The sequence below is a fragment of the Electrophorus electricus genome, chromosome 24, assembly GCF_041902795.1.
Source record: "Electrophorus electricus isolate QZ-2024a chromosome 24, ASM4190279v1, whole genome shotgun sequence".
NCBI lineage: Eukaryota > Metazoa > Chordata > Actinopteri > Gymnotiformes > Gymnotidae > Electrophorus > Electrophorus electricus.
Window position 1 is genome coordinate 7,222,961 of NC_137520.1, and position 25,404 is coordinate 7,248,364.

Sequence of the window (25,404 nt, forward strand, 5' to 3'; positions counted from 1 at the left end):
TAATAAACACTGGCAATTTACCCTACAGATGTGAATTCCAATTTACACGAGTACAGCTCTACAGAACCGCTGTAGAACAGTTAGAAGATGAAAATGCATTCACAGTTGTGGTCATGCTCATGTCTTCCGCGTCACGATGGAGACTACAGATTAGCATGAACGGCGTGCAGACATAATTCAGATGACCAGTGATCCTGGGGAAAATTCCCTCCACGTCCGTACACGACGCCTGAGCGCGCGTCTTAACTCCGGATCTTGGTTCACGGTTACGAGGATTATTGTCCCGCTCGTGCGTAACGCGATTGGCTTGCCCCTAATTTGCCTGGCTCAGTCGCCGGAATCCGACAGCATCCTTTTAGGTGTTTTCACCAACGGCACGTCTTACTCTGGGCAAGTTTGAGGGAATATCTTGTATTAAAGAGGGGACAGTGAAGGGAAAAAAAATAGTCACACGGTGTCGAAAAGTGTTCCGACTATCGCGCAGCTTTAGTTGAAATCGTCGTGTGTGGAAGAGTGGCAGAGAAAATGTGTGTGTAGGTCGGACAAACGTGAAAAGGCTGAAAACTGTTCCGAACTAATCCAGGCAAGTGTATGTCGCAAGCTTGTTTCAGGTAATTGTGTTACAGCATGTGCCTATTGATGATTTAGCGAAATTTTTGTACAGTTGCAAGAATTATAAAAGGGGGTCAGAGAAAAGGCTTGTAGGCGGTTTATTTCATATTTGAATAGTTTTGAGGTAGGCGATAACGAATGAGTTTGGACACTCGGATACACCACTTTGGCTTCGAGTAAGCAAGTTAAATTTCATATAACTGTTAAGAGGCAACATTGTTGTGTATGGTTTTCTGACATGTCGACGTGCAAAGCAATGCATTTTCATGATAGCAACATCAGTACAATTTTAGATTTACCATCTGGCAATACATATCTTTTCATAATCGCTTTAATTGTTATGAGATTAATTGACCGCAGGTGTGGGCATGTTTGTGCCGATAAAACTGAATATTTGGTGTGAAGTACATTAATCAATCCCTCTCCATGTAAAGCTTGGCATTAACTCATTAACTGTCAGTAAACACCACGGAGATGGATTTATCTCATTCTGAACATCTGCTTCTCTCTCTCTCTTTTTTTTAAATTATCATCCCACACATAATCTACTGCAGTTGAATTATCTAAAAATAACAAAGGGTTTAAGTGGATTCTAACGCTGCTAAAATCTGTGCTTGTTTTTGCCAATGCATTTTTAACACTGCATGCAATTGTATGACCAAGTGCATGTGTATTGTGTATATAAGGAAATGTGTGAGTGTTAAGTAAGTAAAATGGATGGCTACTTGCTAGATTACCATGTTGGTTTGTTGTTTATTTTCACTGAGTAGAGTTTTCCAGTAGCTTTGGCTAACATTTCATGAAGCGAAAAGCATTTTTTGAGAGAAAATTACTCTGGTGATCATATTCTTATTTTAGCCCTCTTTGTTGAGCTGGCACTAGGGCTCTGTGTCTTTACTGTGGATATGTTGAATATATTAATCTTAATCTTGTACTATCAAAGTGTCAAACCCTTTACAACTGTGTCTAGATTTTTAAAGATTTCAAATTTTAATTACATTGTGAATTCAGAATCACTATCTCAACAATGTTTAATTTAATTTAGAAGTAAATGTTTTCAGAGTTTTCATCCATTGTAAGTTTTGCTCACTCTTGTAAATTTGTAGACAATTACAGGAAAAGTTCTAATTGTGCCATGAAATCATGCAATTACTTTGATTCCTTGAAAGAACTTGCAGCTGTGCTAATCCAGTTTAACCATGATGTTGAGTACAGTCCAGGTATAACCAGAGGTCTTTCACAGGCTGAAAATAAGAATGCACATCTGTTGAGGCAGTGTGATGTATGTGGTAGGAAGCACAGTGCAGAGAAATAAAGAAAAAAAATTCCAAACAAAATTCCAAACAAGTGTTCCCTTTTCTCGTACTCAGGGAGTTGTTGAGAGGAATAGAAGTTTTTGCTGCACTCTGCTGGTTTATTTGAGTAAAAAAGAAGTGGTGATTCTCGTAGCATTGTTGCTGTGGTTCCACATGCAAAAGCAAGTGAGAGGATTTGAAGGCAGGGGAATGTGGCATCCTCTTTAACATATTAAGGGAATTTTCCTCCCTTGCTGGCTCATGAGTCACAGGAAGTTTATTTACAGAGGCCCCATGCTGGTACCTTGCGGCACACCAGAGATGATGCAGTGTGCCGTGCCTCCTGGAATTCTGCTTAGATCTAAACACCACAGCTGCAAAGCTGCTTGAGGCTAACCTCTGGGATGATATTCAGTATAATTAATGCATGTTATGGATTTAAAAATGGAAAAAATCTCATTACTGTTGTGTCAATATTGTGAGAAGTTCTTAGTCAGTTAAAAGTACAAAGACATCAAGGGGAATTTTGTTTTGTAGGTATGTTCAGAATTCAATTTCTTCGCTGTCTACAGGAGCATATTTAGATTTTCACTTTTTAACTGTATGCCAGTGCAAGCAAATACTGACACAAATTTCTTCTAGAGTAAAGTTGACTTTGAATGCAGAGCATATAGTACATCATTTGATGAGTCTTTGTACACTACTTTGTAAAAGTAGTGTATGTGGATTATGTGCATTTGAGACATGCCAGATAAAAATGTTACTCTACCCTTTTATCTTGTCTGAACTTGGAAGTGTAAGAGGATGTCTTGTTTATCATTAAAAAGTGGATTAAAGTATTGATGTATTTTGTGAGACTCCCACCAACAGTAGAATGTGCCAAAAGACTTTGGTGAAACATTGATGGCTCCGTGACTGAATTGAAGTCAAGGTCATTCTGCTGCTCAACATTTAGTGGCTTGGTTCCATTAAAGTGAGATCCTTTCATTTTTTCAGTCTGGATCTTTAGTTGTGTATTTTAGTTGAGTCAGTACAGACTCATGCAGTTGGAGGTTTGCACATTTAGCCTCTTTCTTTATTAGGAAAGCAGACATCAAAGTCAATGCCATGGGTAGGGGCATTTCTAGAGGTATGTTGGATGTACTCTGTAACTCTAAATGTAATGTGGATATTAATATATTCACTAAGGTATCCTAAGTGAGCATATTTCCAACCCAAACTGTAAGAAGTGAGCCACAATTCCTTAGAATTGGATTTATGTTCTGGAATATATGGTGTGTCGGGACTACAGCCATGGACCCTAATGTTCATGGCTCTAGCTCTCTAGCTGTCACACAGAGATACATATACAGGCATCACTTGTATTATGTAATTGCTTATTAAATTGAGTGTATGAAGTTAGTCAAGGTTTAAAAATGACTTAATAATGACCATTCTTACTGCAGTGTTTTCTCAACTTGTTTCACGCTATTTGGTTGTAACATTCAAGCTTGCAAATATCTTTCTGAGTTTTAAGGTTTGACAATTTCAAAGATAAGGCTTGTTGAAAAATAAAGCATTGTGCAAAGACAGGGACTTTTTTCTAGTTCTAGACTACAAGGCCAATGATAAAATGCAGTTAATTGTGCAATTTAGACCAAGAGAACTGCATGCCCTGGCTCATGCCAATCAAGAATTTCAGAGATACACAAATTGACAACAAATCTGTGGTCTTACAAGTTTACTCATATGCATCACATTTTCAATATTAAATATATTGCTTGGGAAACATGCTTTAATATACTATTAACAAAGGATTAACACTATCAAAGAGTACAGCCTGATTTTCCATAAAAAGCTCTGTGGTGTATCAGTTGGTTTACTTGTTAGAAAAATATTGAATATTTTAAATGTAGAAATCTTTTTATTTTTCTTGGCCCTAGAAAAGCTATCTAGGAACCTTTTATCATGAATTCTTCTTTCCTGTTATTGCAGCCTTTTATTTCTGCTGTCTCTTTTTTTCTGCAGATCCAATATTATGTTCAAGTTAGAAGAATATTTGTTTTAATGGGGTACCCAACAAGATGATGTTACCATGTGTAAAATAATGCAATTCGAAATATATTACTAATTTATCTAAATATTTACACTGGTATTAAATATACACATTATATTGCTTCTTGTTTTTTTGGGGGGGGGGGGGGGGTTACTTTCATATCAGTACATGATTACAATTTCAATGTTTCACATATTTAATATTGTTTATTTACAACTTTTCATCTTATTCAGCATTAAAGTGTCACATGTCTGTTTTCTCCCACCCAATGCTTTAACTAGTAACAAAGTACAACTCCATGCAGTTACATGTGTCTGGCTGTTTTTAGTGAACACTTTAGTTCTCATTGCCTTATTTTCTTTTGACATTGCCTGACAAGTTCTGAGACATTTGGTACTGACCCTCTTCAGATTAATAGAGATGAATCAATTTTCAAAGTAAAGACTAAATATTAATACTTTATTCTTGTTAACCTTTTTGTCTTGTCTTTTGATTTTAGGCCAGGGTGGTTCAAGATTGGACAAAGGCAGCATTCTATTTACCTTTGATTTAATGTGAGCTTTCACTGACCTATGACAGTTAAAATGGGGTTTCCATGGAAACTGCTACTTCTGCAGTCATTCATTGGGTGCCTTGCAGGTAAGCATCTTGACCTCATCCCTAAGAATTTCAGGGCATTTTTTGGCATATATTTATCTTTGTCTTGTACTATTAAGACTGAATTCCATTCATGAAAGTGGCACTTCTTAGAGAAACAGCATTTCATTATGTTTGCTGGCTTTGTCATGTAAATATATATGGTGTATTGGACACATTACCATATGAATTTAGAAAGAAAGGACTGAAATACTTTAATCTTTGGACTAGGTGTGTTCTGAGACTTTGAAATGCTGAAGGTTTAGTGGTGGAGTTCACATTGTCCATTTGGTCTTTGACATTTTCACTTTCTGTAAGTCTCATAACTATGACAAGTCCCAACGAAGTGTCATTTTGATTCCAGACTTGTTAATTTAAAGGGCATTTCATTTTGTTGGCAATGGATAAAGCAGAGGGTCAGGATGACACAAAATAAAAAATAGAATTTAAAAAGCAGTTGTAATGCAAGCACATCTAGCATTCAGCAATTACCTTCTTGGCACGGGATCTATTTAGTGGGCCAGGTGGTAGTAGGAAATGCACTTCATTGATCTCATTTGATGAAGTGCTTACACCTTCTCCCACACAAAGTAATCTATGTAATTTTTCCGTGGCTAAGTTAGATTTTTTAAAATCCTCAATTTACTTAAAAGTGACTCCCTCTCGCTGAGTTTATGAATAAAGGGATCTTCCTCCTCTTCCTCCTCTGCTGGTATGTCATGTTTCAGTGCACAGTGTTCATTTGCAGCTGAAAAAGCAACTTGCCTTGAATCACCATGGGTAACATGACTGGCTATCTATAATGCATGTTGTGTGGTTTGGAGTCAGTAGAGGGAGGATCGGTATGGATACAATGTAGTGTCATGCTTGGCCTGTCTGCAGACCCTGAACTCCTTAAGAGAGCTCAGCTACACTGCTGTTGCTCTCCAAAAAAGAGAAGTGGGCCATCCACAGATCCACGGGGGGGGGGGGGGTTGATTAAGGTACAGCGAGCACCAAGAGATGTGGATGTGCTTGGAAAGGGCAGTCCATGTGAGCCACAGTGGCTTGATAAAAGGTGACCTCTAGATGAGAAATGTGAACCTAGAACAGCGAGAAGATGTAGTCTTCTTTCAGTGATATCCATTTATAATGTACTGTAATGTAATGTTCTTGTATTGCAGAGAGGGAAAAAAACAAAAACACCTGTCCCCACACACATTTGTTTTATATTTTTAAATTATATACATTGTTTTATTTGTTGTGTGTGTTTGGTAATTGGAAAAGTATTAAAATTTGGAAAATTAAAACAAATGTTTAACTGATTTATTGACTGTCAGAAAGATAATCACATAACGGCTCTTTTGGTTGTTGCATGTCAAACGTTTTGCAGTGCGTAAATATAACTTTAAAATTCATTGTTTTATCGAAATGTACAGTATATTTAGAGGAATATAGAATGGCACTTAATGGAGGATGTTTTATTAGACTTTACAAACCTTTTTGCACTCCAAGGTCAATGAAAGGTTAAAATGGAAGGTTCCTGAAATTAAATAATCAAAAGAAAAATGGCAGTATGTTGAAAAGTCTAATAGCAATTTGCTTGTGAAATGATGTCTGTATGTGCCCTCACTAATTACAAACCATTATATCAACTGTGCAGATACAACAGCAACAAAGAGCTACACACAACTGTACATCAAACTGACAGGAAATCATTGTTTGGAATCTAAACTACTTAGCTGAGATTTATTACTATTGCTCAGTGGACTACAGCAGCTCCTAAGTGAAGAAAGGTCATCCACCCATAAATGAGTTAAATTATTGTATCTGCATTGCTTCAGGATCATTTGTTGATGTATTGCTTTCTGCTATGAAAACCAAGCAGATGATTGGAAATTGGTCAATAATCTCATTATCTTATTTATTGTCGAAACAATTGTTAGTTTCCTCCTGATTTCTGATTCTTTCTACAGAGATTATTGTTGCAAACTTTGGGATATTTTATACGGTATATTGTATACGTTTCAACTTGTTGACTGAATGTATTGACAACAAACCAATTATGAGGAGATATGGTCCTGTGGTGTGCAGCAGCATGTTCTAGCTGACAACTGTGAAATATGGCCAGCCGTTTCATCGTTAGCAGGCACCCAGGACCTTCACAACGGCCCTCAGTGCGCACTGAGGTTCCCCATCTACAATGGGGGCAGGTGCCTAAAAAAAGAGATATATGGTAAGACAATCCTTTGTGGTGGAACCTTGTAAGGTCTAACAAATATTGGACTGAATTTTTTGCAGCCAGGCCTTCTTAGTTACACTTGTTTTTGCCTCGGATTTACTTTCTATACATAGCAACGCATAGACACCATGATGATGTCCTCCTTGCTTTTATGACAAAGGTTGACAGCGAGCACCATATTTGAGTGAGATTGTTCTTGAGGTTACCATTATGCTCCATCAGTCCTATGAATTATCACCACGTGCGGGAGGTGAACTGCGGCCTGTAATCGCTGCTAATATCTGTATGTGCTGCAGGCCTTATGGAGGCTGTTCCTTGGCATGCATGGAGTGGGCTAATGTACAGACAGGTCCTTGTTATCTTAAGTCACCATTAAACATCTGACAGGAGCTTCTTTGTGTTGGTTGTGTCTGGGATATGAGTGGCTGGAAAATTATTTACTCAGAGGATGAATTAACCATACAGGAACTTGGGCACATAGGCAAATGTCTGGAGGTCCTGGGACCTGGGGTGCTACTTTTTTGGATTATTCATTGTAGATCCCACTGCAGGATTGAACTGGCTTCAGTAGCTGAGTTTGGACGAACATGCTTGCCTATCGCTTTCTGAATATATTTCTGTAAAATATTACAAACACAACCTTCCAATATCTGCTTTCCTAGAGCATGCCTAATAATCAACGGCTCCTTTTTTACATAGTTAGTCTCTATAAGGATAAATACTTTGGACATAAAGACACAGGGAAATAGCAGCGCACACTGGTTCATCTTGACCCTGGAAGAGGAATGAACCTGTCTCAGAAGCACCCATTTCCACTGGAAATGGGAGTGTCTGGCTGCAACACAAAAGGAGCAGAGGTAAACCTCAGATTTAGATCCTTGCATGCACCACCAAAGGTGTCTGTCCAGAACTTGCTCAGAGCCTCTCCAAGGAAGGCAAGCAAAGCACTGTTATGGTGCTGAAATTCCTAATCATCTTTAAAACTTTACAAACCTCAACATGTTTTGTAATGACTTCATCAATTTAATGGCCAGCCTAGCGCCACCTGTGCCGGCTTCCATCCAGACACCCTCTAGATTCAGGACATACCCTAGAAAATACCTACAGAAAACAGGTAAGATTACCATTTCTCAGCCTTTACAAACTCCAGTGTGCTGCAGTAATCTTGCAAACCTTGCATTCATGTGTATGATACCAATGTACACAAACACAAACCAACCAAGCATATTCTGGAGGACCTTATTAACATAGATCTGAACCAGATGGGGCACTCACTAAAAATAGCATCACTAGGTATACGTATTATGCTGAGCTGTCACTATAGGCCAGTCATCACTGTACAGAATATAGAAGAGGTTTATGCCATGTACAGCTCAAAATTAGGACCTTTATTCAGTGCAGCCATTCATAGCTGTTCACATGGTACTGATACTTGTTTGTTATCTCATTAACTCCACAGTAGTCGATACAAGGACAAAGTTTGTGATGCTTATCAACTTTATGAATGCTGGGGAAGTAGAATGTTGAATTACCTCCTGTCAGAATGTCTAGATATAATCCTAATGCTCATGGCCAAAGTAGCTCTGGAATAAGGTTGTATTGCAGCAGAAGGGCATAATTAGAGCAAACAATTGCATTATACTCAGCAGGAATTGTTGTGCATACTTTAAATAATTGCTGTGTTTGGAGACTAATTGAGTTGCTCACCTTATAAGTAAAGATTAATTGCTACACCTGTAAATTCTGAGTCATGCTATGTGTAAGCTCTTAAAATGATTAGTTATTTGTCCTTTGCTCTCAGTGCAGTTTTAGAAATTGAGGTCTTACTGCATTTTGTAATCTGTCAAATCTATGCATTATTAATTGATAATGTTTTATCACGTTTTTACATGCCTCATTTTCCAAATATAATTATTCTGCCCTACTCTCTGATTGACATATGATTAAGAAGAGGTTATCAAACCCCTTTAGCAAATTCTTTAGCATTTCAGAACCTGCTTTGTTAGTTTGGAATCCCTGATTCTGACACCTTCATTTTCTTTACATACATTCCAAAAAATAACTTGTACCCATGTGTGAAACTGGCAAAGATCTCTACTGTGGAGGCCTCACTGCATTGTCTGCAGGATTGTTTGCTTGCATGTTTGTGTGCCTTATCTTTGGGAAAGGTGCCTTAATGCGGTGTGATTGGCTTTTTCATTTGATACATAAATCCCCTGAATCTGAATCAAATGGGCTGCAGGCTGCATGAACTGCCTTCGCCCCTTCTCACCCGCACATCCCCCATCCGGGCCTGGATATTCACGCTGAGGTAAGCTGTCTAAATTCACTGGCTTGTCAGCTGCTATTGAATTTAAGATTATTTTTATTTGGGGCCTCAAAGTGCTTTCTGCATTATTACCCCCTCTGCTCCACCAAGCTGGCCAGCCGTCTTGTGGCGGCTGATATCATCCATAAGCAAGTTGAGCCAAACTGTGGAAGTGTGCCTTTCACAGGTCAGTTCGCTAATACTTTGTGTTAGTATTCTGAATTTGTCAGGGGCAGCTCACTCTAGGGTAACAGTGTCTGCCCTGACAGCCCTGGTGTGTGGGCAGAAATCAGACTAGCCACAAGAGCACCAGCACTGCTGATTATTTCCCCAGAGCTCCAGGCAACAACATGGTTTAAGATTTGTCTTCATTAATATTGCATCACCACCTTGTAGATTTTTGAAAGCCTTGACGATGGTCCAACTTGAATACTTCTGGAGACGTCCAAGATTTGAAGTTTCCAATCACTTTATGAATTGGTACACATTCCACCTTTTGTCTTCTTGGCAATATTAACGTTAGCTTCTGATCTTTTCTTCTTCTTTTTTTTTAAACTCAATATAAAAAGCACTTTCTATAGTGAAGGGATTTCAGCGGTTTGCATCAGGTCCACTGAGCCCTCAGGGAGCACCTACAGGAACCTCTCTAGCTTTTGTATGACTGAACACTTTTCCTCCTAGCTTATGCTGATGTCATTGAAAATAATGGCTGTTATTTCCTTTTCAATGTTAGATCTAAAAACATATATATTAAGAACTTGGGATTTCAATCGGGGGGTTCATCCCTCCATCATGTAGCTAGCCTGGAAACTGGTGTTGTACTGAAGTGTCTGTCACTTTAAGATATCATTTTGCTATTATACTCATATATTTATATGACAGAGAAAAAAGATTCGAGAGAAACTCTGCACATTACTGGTAAAAGGACATCAATTATGGAAAATTAAGGAATTATGCAAAAAGAGGCAATTCTTTGGTCTTGTAATCTGTTTACAACACAGTTCATCAAATCAGAATAAATCTCTGCATGTAGATAATACAAAGTCCAATCAATAGCTACTCATTGTTGGGTCATCCATGCTAATATAACTACTCTAAATATCACCTTATCTCCTCTATCATACTTTAATGTTTCTTGAATACGTAGGCAGGGTTATTATTGTGTTATAGTTAAGGTGCTGAGCTTTAAATGTAATTCTGCCCTTAAAAGAACTACAAATACAGATTTCCAATCACAACTCCCCTGTTTGGTTAGGGGAATGGTGTAGACCGATAGTTTTAGCCAATATTTAATCATTTTGTCTGTCAGTACATTTCTCAATGGCACATAAACATACAAAACAAAATTGCAATATTATGTAGGTGGTCCAGAAAAATAAGAAAAGATAATGCGTCTCAAATAGTGCCTCAAAATACCTCATCATTGAGAATTATGATGTAGGAGAGGGAATCTGAACATACAGTGACTGCTGATAAGTCACGTCAAATTTATTTATATAGTGACAACAGCTGTTGTCACAAACCAGCTTTAAAATGTCCGAGTCCAAGCCCCCAGTGAGCAAGCCAAGGGTGACAGTGGCAAGGAAAAACTCCCTAGAGCATGAGGAAGAAACCTTGAGAGGAACCAAGACTCAAAGCGGGCGGGGGGGGGCATCCTCCTCTGACCGTTAATAAACAGAAAAGAGGTAGATGCGATTAGGGATTTGTCTCTGTTTAAAGTACACAAATCTGAACAGGGCATTGTGGTTGCACAAGATTTTCAGAGATTGTAGGTTCCATTTTTGACTATTTTTTATGTTTATAAATCAAAGTGTACTCCAGATATTCATTCTTGGGATAAGAATAACAGGTTTTCATTTTTTTTCTTGTTGAATTTATTTAAATATATGTATAAAACTTAGAGGACAGTAGGGCCTTTCCAGATTGTAATCAACAGTTTGAAATTAGTAAAATGTGTCTGTTATACTGTTATGCATCTGTACTTCAATAGAATAAGCCAAAAGGCACCATTTCCTCTGGTACAGTTTGCTTTGTATGTAATTACCTGTAGTAAAATAGTAACATATATATTATTCAAATTGTATTTCATTTGTAATGTAGAAAATGCTTGTTCTCTAGTTGAAGAATATCCTCTTACTCTAGGCCAATTATAGTTAATAAGACATAATAATTTGCCTGCATTAACCATGCTTTTATGCATAAGAAGCTACTATGCATAATAAACCAAAGCATCTTCCTCGTGTGTCTACAAAACTCTGACCTGTACACTTAATAATAATAATAATAATAATAAAATTACAAGGTGCATAAACTCATACTACTGAGAGACAGAGAACCCTTTGCATGCACTTCCCTGGATGATTCCAATGACCAAAACTTTCTAGCTGCTAAAGATGACTACTGTGTGTTTGCTTTCTGACCTTTGTAGAGCTAGGTTTCCAGACAAGTGTTCATTTCACTTTATAGTTGCTTAAATTGCACTTTTTGTTTTAGTTTGGTATCCTTTGGTTTATTAATCTGAAATTAGGAATGATTAGTGGTGTACCTTCATAACTAATGGTGTTGGGTAGGTGACCTGAAAGAAAAAAACTAAAATATCCTGTTTTCATGGTCTTATGTTCAAAGTTTTAGTGATGACCTGTTGCACAGGTGTGCACACTGCTGCTATTACCAGTGGAACCCACCTGAAGTTATTGCCTTCACATTAGTGGACAAAAAGCTGCATACACTGATATTAAGCTTTATTGACATTTAATATTTTACCTCTTTTTAAACTAGACATCAGATGATTTATGTAGTTTCTCTTTATATTTCTTATTCATATTCAGAAGGAAAAATTCATCAGTATATATCAGTATATGTTTTTAAATGCCAGTCTACCTGTGTTAGGACTCAATGCAACCGAAGAGCATACCACAAAGCGGTTAATGTAGAAATTAATTGTAAAGTAATTGGAAATTACAGGCTACAGTATCATGAGTTAATTTAGCTAAAGTGATTTCACATACTTTTTAAAATGATGATTTAATTTATAATAGCAGAGCACACTTGGCTTTCTTTACGAAGAGAACTTATAAATGCACAGAAATAATGATCAGGGCTATTAGACAAACTAGCTTTGCTGACAGGGAAAAATGCTAAGCACAAAACAATGAGCAAATACAGTAAGTTGAAAATTTCTCAGTAAACACATATTTAATATTTTTAGTGCTATTATTCTGGTTGCTTTTTATATCTGTTTTAAAGTATCCATCACCAGTGCAGCAGGGCAGATTGCACCTCTGTCTGTGACTTTGGCTGATGTGAGGACCCTGGTGGGGGTGAACCCATGCACACCGTCAGTCACATGCCATAAAGGCTACTGCCCTGATGCACTTACCCCAATTGTCATGAAGTGCTTGAGTGGCTGGTCATGGCTCACATTATGGACTCCATCAATATATTTAAAGGCAAAACCAATCCACAGAGCCATAACCTCTGCCATTCACCATTCGTTATCACACTTGGACAGTGAGGACCCTTATGTTAAATTGCTATTCACAGACTTCAAAACCCAGAAGCTAGTAAGCAGTAAACTTTACTCACCTCTGAATACAGAAGCTCAACAGTGCTTCTGTTTCCTAAGGAAACTGATGAAGGCTGGCAAGTACACATGCTTCCTAGAACACAGGACAGGAAAGCACCCTGCCTCAGACAGAAAAGCACCCTGCCTCAGACAGGAAAGCACCCTGCCTCAGACAGAAAAGCACTGCAGTACATGGTGAAAAACTATTCATTTTGTGCAATGCTACTTTTTCTCCACCTGTCTGATATTTTATTGACTAATGTGGGTCAAGTTTTCATTCAAAAGAACATTTACAAGCGACTGTACATGGAGGACCTACAGCCTCGGAAAAGATCTCTATAGCCCAGTAGGGTCTGTTTACAGCCCTGCAGTCTGGATGTAGGCTACAGAGCATTTGGCCCAAGTCTTCTAGAACTTTCTTCACATCAGACTGCTCAACAGATTTGCCAAACAGACACATACACATTCAAACTGAATTGCTACCTCAGCCCTGTTCTCATACCTACTGCACTACTTACTGAACCTAGTCACTTGTGACTACACTTCACTTATTTTAATATTTTAATATTGTCTGCTTCTCTGACAGTGTTAAAGCTGCTGTGGTATATTGCTAGTGGTCAACATGCTCCAAAAAAGAGTAAAATAGTAATTCACGCACTCGATTACCCAATTCCTATAATCTTACCTGCTGTCCTGTGTTTGTACAGTATAGTGATCTGTATAGTTTGAGTTACACAGTTAATCATGTGGTGTACAGTTGCACCTTGATTATGTTCTGATTGCATTAAGATGGCGATGTCTTAGAGAATCTACACTTAGTTCCTCACTCAGTGTGTCTGTGGTGAGAAGGTTGTGACAGTAAAACTGACTAGGACTAGGACTGTTATGTAAAATGTTGGTTTTGTTGTTTTCAGAGGTACTCGATTCATTTACCTTCCATTGCAAGTTCACAATGCAAGTTAATAAGTGGTCAGTAAGTCTTGATTAGAGAGGAAGATTCGGAAGAAGTATTCTTATACCTGGGAATGACTGGAGTTTTAATGAACTTTGTAGGAAAAACAATTCAACAAGATGTTGAGTTGTGCATTCAGTACGGTATATCATAGTACGGTATATCATAGGTATATCATAGCTGTATCATATTTTTATTTTCATAAGCGAAACTAGATTTTCACAGACTTCTGAAAAAAGAATGGTTAAAAAGATTATTAATCAAATAAAAAATTGAGCCTGGTGAGATGAGCATTGGGATTTTAGGTATAGGATATTATAATAAATGTCATGTAGCATGCCACTCAACAGTTTAGAGTAATTTAAATGGATTTTCAGTGATAACTGACTGTAATGTATAACAATATATTCTAAATAAATATAATGAATATTATCTGCTGTTACCTGAACCAAATGTTCTTTATATTTCATGATGAGTAATATGTTGGGTGACCCCAAATGTCATTGTGGTATTTCTAGCCACCCAGATCTTTTGGGCTCCCCTGGTTATATTCCTGTTCTGTGATGTTTCTGCACTTCTCTGACACTTCCTTGACAAATGTGGTAGAGTGTTGAGCTACTTTGTTTTTCAGATTCTTTTGCCCTCGCTATGCATTTGCACTATACACAGCCATACAGCAGACTAAACATTGTTGCAGACTTTAGGAATTTTTAATGCAACTGTGCAATAAAAGTTAACTGCACAGCAATTGAAAACAATAGTATGGGTTTCGGTGCCTTGACCTATGAGTGAAACTACAAGAAATGAGTCGAGAAGAATTACAAGTGTACAAGTGTAAGCAACACCTTTTGTTGTCTTATGATTCTGCCTCTGTTTTGTCTTGAGGTTTTTCAGATCCAGCACTGTACCTCGAGGATGAGTTAATCTGACAGCTGTTTCTAAATGGATGCATTTTTGCCAGATGAATGGCACCCTCACAAAGTATTGACATATATACCAGAAGCCAGAAGTGACCAGCATGCTAAGTACAATTCTGGCTGTATTTTTTCTTTTTCCCATGCCCTTTAGAGAACAGTGTTCCTCGGAAGCCTGTTTTCATCAAGCAGCCCGGCAGTATTGTGTTCCCCCTGCACCCAAACGATCCCAGCCGGGAGGTCACTTTCAGCTGTGAGGCACAGGGGTATCCACCCCCGTCATACAGGTGAGAGACTGCTCTGCCCCATGGAGGAGGATATCTCTTGGATTCTTGGATTTCCCTGTTACTCTTATGTATTCCTTGTGACTAGTAAATCACTGAAGACCAAACAATGTCTTTGCTTCTCCTGCAGTTATGCAGTTATGATTTTACTTTGAAGGTCCACCTCAGAGATGCTAGGAGATTATTATTTCTTGCTAGTAAACTATCTTCAACTTTGATGTCCCTCCTCAGAGAATACCACTAAACGCACAAGCCTTGGTAGCTTATCTAGTCTGCTATTCAAAAGGGGCTTTGAGTCTTATCATACTTAAAGAGACATTTCTCTGAGCTTAACCTCACAATTATTTATCATGTACTAGCATAGGTCAGATCATACCATGCCTCTGAATTCTCTGAATTTGACATTTTGTGGAAAAATGTCTCTCACATGTAACTTTCTGGGCCTAGAAAGTTACAGTACAGTGAGTGCACTTACATACCTGTGCAACCTTCAGCTGCATGTTACAAGCTACACAGGTCTTACCTCATACAGGTTGTCAAGTTTCATAAAAGGGTCTCACTAATTTAAGTCAAATCTAGGATATACTGTCACCTGACAAACTGTCAGTAGACCTTCATTTACAGTATACAACAGAAGTGAAGTACTCTCCTCTGCAATATCGCTTGAATGTTGGAATATTCATTTTGCTTCAGTCAGGCAACACATTTGGCCAGGTCATAGTTTTCAAATTTTACTTATGAGATTTTGGCAGGGAGCTTTGGATTGTTATCATGCTAGAATATTCATCTTCTGCTAAACGTCCGATGACTGGGAGTCATTTTGTCAGTCAGTATTTTGGTATATCCACAGGCGTGCATGGTGCCATCTGGAAATGTTATCTCCCCAACACCTTCTTGCAGCTCCATGTCATCACATTCCACCCTGCACTTCACTGGCGCAACTATACATTCACTGTGGTATATGGCAAACACGCTGGACCCCATCTGAGCTGAACAAATTTATCTTGATCCCATCTGACCCAAGAATGTGCTCTCAGTTTTCATCAGACTTCTTTTTATGTTCTTTAGCAAGATTAATCTTGTAGTTTTCTGCCAAAGAGCAAGCAAATATTTTTTTCTTGGATGCTGTACATAGAGGTTTACTTTGTACTTTGCACTGAACTGTGACAGAAACTCAGATTTCCATTGATAACCCCTGTGTCAAGTCTGAAGCTCTCTCCTGTTTTTCAGAGCTAGATTGTACATGTAGCGCACACTCCATAGTGTCACTTTAGAAAGATGGCCACTATAGCTCTGGTTAATGGTATGGCCTGTTCCAAAATACTGCTGCAACTGTGTTTTGACTGACTTTTAGCTGAAGATCAGTCTTTCTGTATTCTTTACCTTCTTTGTGAAGTCTCACAATCAGATATTTCAATTCCTGTGTTATTTCTTTTACATGTGGAGCCATAATGCAGGCATGTAGATAGACACAGCCCATAAGTCAAAAACTGAGAAAAGCTATGGTGTTCCCAGGTCATTTTATAACAATGTTCATGCAATTTGGCTAATTGATCAGAGGTTTTCTAACTTGTGTGTGAGTGAGCAGTATGTTCACTTTCCTTTCTCCTTTGGGCCTGTATTTTCTATTATTTAGCTTTATTTAGCTGTATTTTCTATTATTTAGCTTTTCTAAAGTATCTGTTTTTGTTCATAAGAGAAGATATTCTACTTCTTAACTTTGAAATAATGCAATTACTGAAAGGTGTACAATTTTTAATCTTTTGACCGCAAAGTAACATTGCACAAGTGTGTTCTCACTTCTGTTGTATGCTGTAAGCCTCTGGTTTTAGTCTCTCAGGCACAATGGTAACATACGCCAGACACTTTTATGGAATAGGATTTCAATTTGGATTCACTTGCTAAATATTTTACTTATGCCTTTAAAACACCATAGCTGGACCAGGATTTCCTCAATATTGGCTGATGGGATTTAAATGTGGTGGCAATGAGTGGCCCTATCACTGAGAAGTTTATGGGACTCCATACACTCCACCAGTGGGTACAGAATCTTATTTCTCACCTATGTAACTACATACTTTTTCTCTATTAGTTTCAATGTAGTTACTGAATAATTAATTAAGATCATTCAGTAAGCCTTATGATTAATAAATAAATAATGAATCTGGAGATTTAACAGGTTAAGACAATAAAAGAGTAGAGTGCAGTTTGCCTGCAGACAATTTTGTTCTGTGGAAATACTGTTCCCCAAGATTGCTCAGAATACTCAGGGGCAGAATAGTGCCCCCTTTACTCAAAGCAGTACTGGAACCTATTCCAGTAACAGAAGCAACTACTGCTAAAGATTATTGATTGTACTTGAGGTATCGTGCTTTCAAATACTTATGAATCACCAAACACTCTTCTTAGGACACCTAAGGCAATGTTTCATGTCATTGGATCAAATTACTTTTGCTATATTGCTATATTGCTTATCCCACCGACTTGGAATTTCGTCCTGTTTGGCTTCAGTAAAATTGCAAACGTCATATCAGGTTTACATTACCCCCTTTATATTATAGCGTTAGTAGAGGAGAAGGATCAGAAAGCTGCATTTCTGCTCAAGACCAATTCTCTGTATTGCAAAGCGAAATTTTTAAAAAACAGTCACACAGGAAACAATCAGGAAGCAAACTAAACTAAACAGGGGAAATGACAGACATACAACTCCAGGAGACAGTAATACAATTTTTGCATACTCATATACTCACAAGAGACATAACTAAACCGAACCAGTGCACAGATTAATCAAATCTTTAACTACACATTTAAAACAAATAAATTGAACTAAATAAACAGCAGCAGGGAGGGACCCGACATGCTGGGAATCATAACCATGCTGCTCTCTGCCTGACCATTATCCCACAGTCCCCAGGATCTGTGGTGGATTCCATAACATTCAGGGTAAAAAAAAAAAAAAAAAATAAAAAAAAAAGCTTATAACAGCAGGCACGGGAGCACACTAGACCTCAGTACATGTTGTTTTCTCCAGTCTGTCCCTGGATGAAGGGATGTAGAGGATGTATCCGTCACCAACTGGGGCATCCATATTCTGCCTATTTATGTTGAAAGTAGGTCACCAGTGATCTGGTGTTTTGTGAAAATGTTCAGTGTTAGCATATTTATCCTTCATAGAAAAAAACAAAAACACCCTGAAAACACCATTGAGGAAGAAAGCCCGGTGTCAAGCCTTGGAACTTTTTCCTTCCCTGTTTACCATATTTCCAATTTTGTCCTGTTTACATGGAATTAAGACTCTTCCGTGCTTAAAAGGTGCTTGGCCTCCATTCCTGCTTGCCAGGACGGTTGCAATGAATTTTATTGTAGTGCACATGTTGGAGGAATGATTCCTTTTAGGGTTACATGTGTGCAATGTTCATACACCTGGTATCCCAGTGGGATCTATCATTAGTATCTGAGATATTTGGTGAGACTTAAACTTTGGGCACTGTACATTTCACATTGATCTCTTAAAATCTCACTGCGTTGCTTACTCATATAGAAACAAAATAAGTTGTGAGGCTCTGTCACCTAGATATCACTGTTCTGTGTCTGTTGAATGTACTGTATTTGAGTCAGAACTTGAGCCAAAGGTGCCCAACCTGGAGTGCTCCACCTTATCCAGCTAGGTTTCTTTCATTTGAGTGCCCAACTTTCTTTGTTTTTTTTTCTTTGTTTGCATGTCAGAAAATTTGACATGATAATATATATAATTGTAATTATAAACAGGACAAGTTGTCAAATATCCTATGTCACTCCATTAGAGCTTCACATAGGCCCCAGCCCACTCACTTCATACCAGCTACATCATCACAACTACATCATCACAAGCTCTTCACAGAGCTCATCAGGTAGGCAGCTCCCTTCATCAATGCTTCCCTGAATTAAGCCCATGATAGCTCCAGAAGGCTCAAGAGTGAGGTCTGGCATTCTAACCCATTCCAAGCTCACTTTTTATCCGAGCGGCACCTCTTTTAAACGTAAATCCAACGTGGCCTCCCTGATGAATAAGGCCCCACTGACATCAACAATGCGTGCTCAGTGACACCAGTTCCATCTGGCTTTACACATTATGCCAATAGTACACACAATTGCACTGCCCCCATGCCGCCAGTCACATTCTAACCTGTAAAATCCACATTGGCCTCCCAAGTCACACACCCAGTCCACACCACAGTGACATGACACAACCACTGACTATAGCGCTTTCAGCTACTTCTGATATCCCCCACAGCTACCCTTAATTTATGGCCTCTAAAACCAAATCATAAATATGCCATAAGCGTTATGTTTTGAAAGTGTAATGTTTTTTTTACTTGTTCTTTACACATGCATGTTTTTTATTTTATTTTTTATTTTTATTTTTTTTGAGAGGTCAAAGGAATCCTCCACACTGCCTGCTCCAGGCTAGTGCATCTGTTCTTCCTGAAGAATGAAAATTAGCAAAATTACATCCATGCACCTCCTGCTGTGTTTCTTATTTTGTATACCCCTGAATATTATGAAACAGCAGCTTCTTTCAAGTCTTCTGCTTAATTCATTTGTAAGACTTCGCCAGTAAAAGCACAACTTTTACCATCTTATTTCAACATGACAGCTTATTTGAGCCTGTACCATTTTACGATGCATGTATACACTTAAGGGTGACCAAGAATGACTTCACATTACAGAAGTGTCAAAAAGATTTGGACTATTTTGAGCTCAAGTTTGGAAACTTTGGAGGCTTTGCTCTTTTTAGTGAAGAGAAAGCTCTATTTCAGGTGGACAAGACCACATTTTGTCCTGGCCCAAGCCGCCCATAGCTACGATTACAGAGGGGCCCTCTGAGTTGTCACTGCAGTTCTTCATTTTCTCCTCTGAATCTCCTTAACCGATTATAGATGTAAAATCCTACTGCCCAATCAGTTTAATCAGACAGCTGCCCACTCAGCTTCCCTCTAGGCCTGATGGCCAGTTTTCATGGCTTTTCTTTTTTTGGATGCTGTAGCGGGTAAGGATGGGGATGAACAACTCAGAAGCCATATGGCTTCACTTCTCAATAAGTTGTGAAAGTTCCATTCTGACAGTTCAGCTCATACTGGGTCTAATTTGAACTTAATTCAGCCTTTAAAAGCTATTTCTTCAATGTCATCACTTTAGCTGCAGTCTCTCTTCCCCACTCTCCTCTTATGCGCTCTCTCTCTCTCTCTCTCTCTCTCTCTCTCTCTCTCTCTCGCTCTCTCTCTCTCGCTCTCTCTCTCTCTCTCTCGCTCTCTCTCTCTCTCTCTCTCTCTCTCTCTCTCTCTCTCTCTCTCACACACACACAAACTATTATTCCCATTCACTCTCTTGCTTTCAGCTTAGTGTTGCAGACTTTCAAACTGCCTCTTAAACAGGGTGGAAAGGATGAATGTTCACTGAAATTGTGAATTAGAGTCTGACAAGGCACCCTGATGCCATTAAAAGTCATCCATTTGTTATAATTACTCTTTCAGGCATTCTAGAATTTTATAAAGGGAATGGTTATGCTGCTTTATTTTCTGTTCTGTTTCTTCAGTTTACATTTCTAAAGTTGGTGGCAACAGCTTTTCACGTTCTTAAAACTCAGTGGCAATAAGAGGTCCACTTTTATTACATAACAGAGTGCAGAGGGTTAAAAGTATTACTTTTCCGTCTGGGACTTCCCAGAGCTTTGAGTCCGACAGCTATCACAATTTATTATTGTGGGCTAGATTTAGAATGTCTCCTATATGCAGATTGTTTTATTTGCAGTTTTGCTTGTTATTTAATGAGTCTTTTTTTTTTTAAGAATGGAAATAATGACTCTGCTTAAGTGCTTATTTTGGGGTGTATATTCCTTTCAATATATAGTATTATATGGTACTTTCAATCAACATGAATTCACTGCCGTTTAAGAATGAGTCTAGCTACCTATTGTAGTGGTTAATACTCCTCTTTGGTTACTTCATACATCAATAATAATTACTTTTGTCTGCTGTGGTATAAGCAGACAGTCCTATTTGTTTGAATATCTATACCAACAAGATAACTATGTCTGGGTTTCTTTTGTAATCACATCTCGATGTTGATGAAGGCATGCGGTTAAGCGGTTGTGTGAATAGTTTCCTGAATATCTGGTGGGATGAGAGGCTGGAATGTCTGCCAAGCAAAAGATAAGATTGCCCACATGGGGAAAAACATAAAGAGATTCAAGGCCAGAGTAAATGCAATGGACGTTCTTATAGAAATATCCTTGTCTTGCTTCCTGTATTTTACTCTGATTTGTGATGAATTATCAAATTCCACAGTACTTTACTCTGAAGCCTTCATGCTGGCATAACTCATGTTTTACAGGTGGAAAATAAACGACACCTTCATTTCTCTGCGCCCTGGCTCTCGCCACAGCATCTCAGGAGGAAACCTCCGCATCAGTCAACTCAATAAAGACCAGGATGTTGGTATTTACCAGTGTCTGGCCTCCAACTCCTTTGGGACCATCCTCAGCAGAGAGGCCAGTCTCCATATTGCCTGTGAGTTGTTGTTGTTATTATTACTATGTTTTATTCCTCTGAAGTGTTTAAAAATGTAGAATCCACATACAGCAATCCTTTTGGGAATTTTTTTTTTTTTTCGTTTGTTAATTTCGCTAGTAGTATAAATAGTGTGGATGATGCTGGGTGAGTCATTCTTTTTCTGTGTTGGATGATTCAGTGAGGGATTCAGTAAAGTATTTCCACTGTATATAGGTGGCACAGATGAGCAAAGATAAGATGTTCTTCTGAGGAATGAAGCCCACGGAGGTCCTTGTTTCTCACTGTTTAATCGAAATATGAAATTTGAAATATTCAGCACAACTACATAGAAACTATTATGAAAGGTAAGTAGTTACAAAAGTGAGGAATGAGTCTGGAGGTGATGCTTGGTCCTTTACACGCCAACAAACCAAACATCACCTCCAGACTCATTCCCCACTTTTGTAACCACTTAGCTTTCATAATAGTTTCTATGTAGTTGTACTGAATATTTCATAGGAGTAATATAACCTAATGTTATTGCAATTATTCATAACCTTGAATATTAAGCCTGTAGGCAACCTAAAGGTGAGAAGAGCTGTTTAGAATGATGTAGCTTTCCATAGCTTTCCATAGCTTTCCACTTTTGCATGTTGTTTCAGTCACAGGTAATGTCATAATTTTCCTTTCTGCTAAAAGCAGCACCACACCATTGTTGACTTTGCCCTATAAAGCTTGCAAATACATTAGTGCAGAAGCCCTGGATCAGCATAGGCTTATCTTGTGAGTAAGACAGAAACTCAGGAACGCAAGCTTTTGTTTTGACTCTGATCCTGGGTTTGATCATTCGCTGAGGAATCAGGCTTTCCTGTTTACTGCCACGGCCAGGCTCAGGAAAGTGCTTGTGATGGGCTTGATGTGATCGTGGAGGTCCTTGGTGAAGCGGTTGGAACTGATGCTTTACTGCTCACATTCGTCTCTTTTATGATATGCGCCAGGAGGGAGCTCTGATGGCAAGGTGAACTTGGTGCTTCTCTTTTGATGGCCGACCATGTTAATGGCAGCTTCGATACGGCATGATAGATGGTTGCAGGAGATTGAATCTCGATGTCTGTTTCCAGCGGTTGGACTCAGGACAAGCTTATAAACAGCCCCGGCATCCATCAGAATCCAGAGAAGGAATACACTGTCATAAGATCCCCAGCCTTTATGCATTATTAATATTTCCTCTATTACCTGGGCCTGACCTGCCTTATGTGTCATACTTATTGGTTGCATCAATTGTCCAGCTACTGGCCCCACACTGAGGTGTCTGTCAACCAACAGAGGTTGAGGCAACACAGACTCTGGATAGCTCATCTTATAACCTTTATCTGTGCCACCCTTGTACAACGTAATTAACTGTTGGTTGAGCAAATTGGGGGGGAATCGGAGCAGACAAAGAGTGGGTGGTATAATTAAAAGTCTCTTGGGAGTAATTTATGACTCTGCTGGCCTTGTGACATTTACAGCTACATGGAGATTTTCAAAATGTGGTTGAAAGGTTTATTAAGATCAAATGAACTGAATAGAACAATGATGAAATAAAAACTTTCTGGTTGGATATCACAATTAAAAGAAATAAAAATACAAATAACTGCCTTGAATGAACTTTGTTTTTTCAGACTAAATCTAATAAAATGGAAATAAATGGCAGTTTAACGTCTGCATAGTTCTTAAAGTTAATATAAAGCTGTATAGACACTAATTATTTCATTAAATTCCATTTTATTTTAAAAAATCACTTTTAACAATAGATGCTGTCTCAAAGCAGCTTTATGGTAGTGTTAGTAGCAAGGGAAAACTTGGCAGGAAACCTTGGCAGAAACCTTGGCAGGACCAGACTCAAAAAGAAACCCACCCTCCTTTGGTGGGGGGCTACAGTCAGAGCTAGCATACTGCAGCCTTGCATCAGCATCCAATCAGGCAGCAGGGATACGCATGCAGTTTGGCAGAGCGCCTCAACAGATTGTTAAGTATGCATAGAGGTGTGCTTACTGCATGATACTTTAAGATGTCCTTGTGCCAGCGGGGACTCCGGTTGATACTGCCATAGCAGCTTCGCTAAAAGGGAGATCCAGAAGGTAACACAGGCATGAGGGCTGCAACACTCTTAACCACCATTAACAAGTCTGAGTGATCACATGAAAGGGGTATAAAGAAAAAGAGAGCAGCAACATTTCAGTTTCCCATTTTCCATAATTATCTGTGGCCATGCTTCCCAAGCTCAGAACATTTAACCACAGACATCACTACATGGGTAGGTTTTCAAGGTCCTGGTCAGGAATCTATCTGCGGCTTTCCGCATTAGCTGGAGTTTGTTTAGACACCTAATAGAAGATCTGAGACAGTGAGGCATTGTGTTAGTCTAACCTTGCAGGGATAAATGCATGGACTAGTTCTTTTCTGCATCATTTAGTGACAGTATATTTTTCAGCTTTGCTGTGTGAAAATGTTGTAAACAGTAATGTCGTCAACATGAGCATCAACATGAGCATCAAAGGAAAGATCAGAGTCAAAAGTTACACCAAGTGAAAATCCATCAAGATTTGGAGATGCAGTCTATTAGCTTCAGAAGAGCACTTCCATTTCCAAGTTGGAGCAAGTTTCTCAGCATCCTGGGTTTTTTTTTTTTTTTTAAATATATTTTCCACACTCTTTAATCCTATCAAGTTGTTTGTGCTCTGGTTTGGCTAATACATACGGTTTCATATCATCAGCATATTGATGAAATGCAATGTGTACGAATAACCATGCCTTGTGGGATAGCAATTTTTACATTTGTGTATGCAGAGAAATCTACACTCGAATTTACAAACTGATTTTGGTGAGTTTGATAGGATCTGAACCTGGCTGGCACTACTAATGTAATTCCAGCAAGATTGTCCATTCTGTGTAATATATGGTCTTTGTTGTCAATAGCTGCACTAATATCAAATGGTACAAGCAAGGAGAGCCATCCCACATCCAAGGTCAGTTATAAGTTATTTACCACTTTTACTAGCTCAGTCTCAGTGTTGTGATGAAGTTCTAATCCTGAGTGAAATAATTCATGAATTTGGTTTCTGAGCAAATTTCAGAGATACTGCATTTTAAGATATTGAGCTGCAACCTTTTCTAAAAAAAGAAGATTTAGGAGTGGCCTAGAGTTGTCACAACACTGGGATCAAGGTTTGATTTCTTCAATGGTTTGATGACTGCTGATTTGAGAGATTAAGCAACATTAAGCAAATTGGTACAGATTTACAGGTGTTAAGAGGGCCAATTACTTCAGGGAGTATTTCTTATAGTAATAAGCAATGTTAATATAGTCTGCTCAGTTGGTTTATAGGAGTCCAGTGGCCCTAGTTCTGAAATCAGCGTTGTGTAGTTATTGGTTGGAATTGGTGCCAGATTATCTGAGACAAGCAGTGTGATCTGAATGTTGTGTCTATTGTTATCAATTTTGCCATTAAAAAGGTATTAGGTCACCGCTTCTATGGAGTAGTTGTTCCTTTGCTTTGCTAGCTGTCTGGTTTCTAGCTGGCTTCACTACTATGCTGAAAAAAAATCTATAGTTACTATTGTTGGCTTCAGTCCGAGCAGCAACATGAGATGAATGAACAGCAATAAGATCTAATCTATAGTTGACAGAACTCTCCACGCAATTCAAAAACTCCTTGATCAGTTATGGGCTATTTACATTTTCATTTTAGCTTTTGAGTAGGTTGATTTAGGGTACAGGGATAATAATTACATCAAGTACTGAGCCTTTTTCCTCTATGTTTATATAGAGTAGTATGCAGGTAGTAAGGTAGTACACAAAGTTGGGTCAAGGCACTCAGTCACTCGATCAAGGTCTATGGGATTGGAAGGCAAGCCAGTCAGATCTGACACATCTGAGAGGTTTTCAATGAAGTCAGGCGCTGTTGGCAGATGTGATAGTGTGCATAATGCAGTGTTGAAGCAAAGGAGAAAGTGTCATTTATGCAAAACAAGATAATGGCCTGAGACAGCATGGAATGGGTGGTGGG

The 25,404-nt window shown here is 38.6% G+C and overlaps 1 protein-coding gene across 3 annotated transcripts in view; it reads left to right on the forward strand.

Annotated features, from left to right (window-relative positions):
* The first annotated feature begins 252 nt into the window (after positions 1-252).
* Positions 253-25,404, forward strand: part of cntn3a.1 (contactin 3a, tandem duplicate 1) — a 59,880-nt gene continuing 34,728 nt past the window's right edge. For 2 of the 3 annotated variants that reach the window (XM_081707087.1, XM_027017941.3), the window contains exons 1-4: positions 253-583; positions 4,442-4,581; positions 14,693-14,825; positions 21,195-21,370. In XM_081707087.1, the coding sequence (XP_081563213.1) occupies positions 4,515-4,581; positions 14,693-14,825; positions 21,195-21,370 (376 nt within the window). In that variant the 5' untranslated portion in view covers positions 253-583; positions 4,442-4,514. Of the gene's footprint in view, positions 612-4,441; positions 4,582-14,692; positions 14,826-21,194; positions 21,371-25,404 lie in introns of all 3 variants that reach the window. The other variant, XM_081707086.1, reaches the window with a different exon arrangement.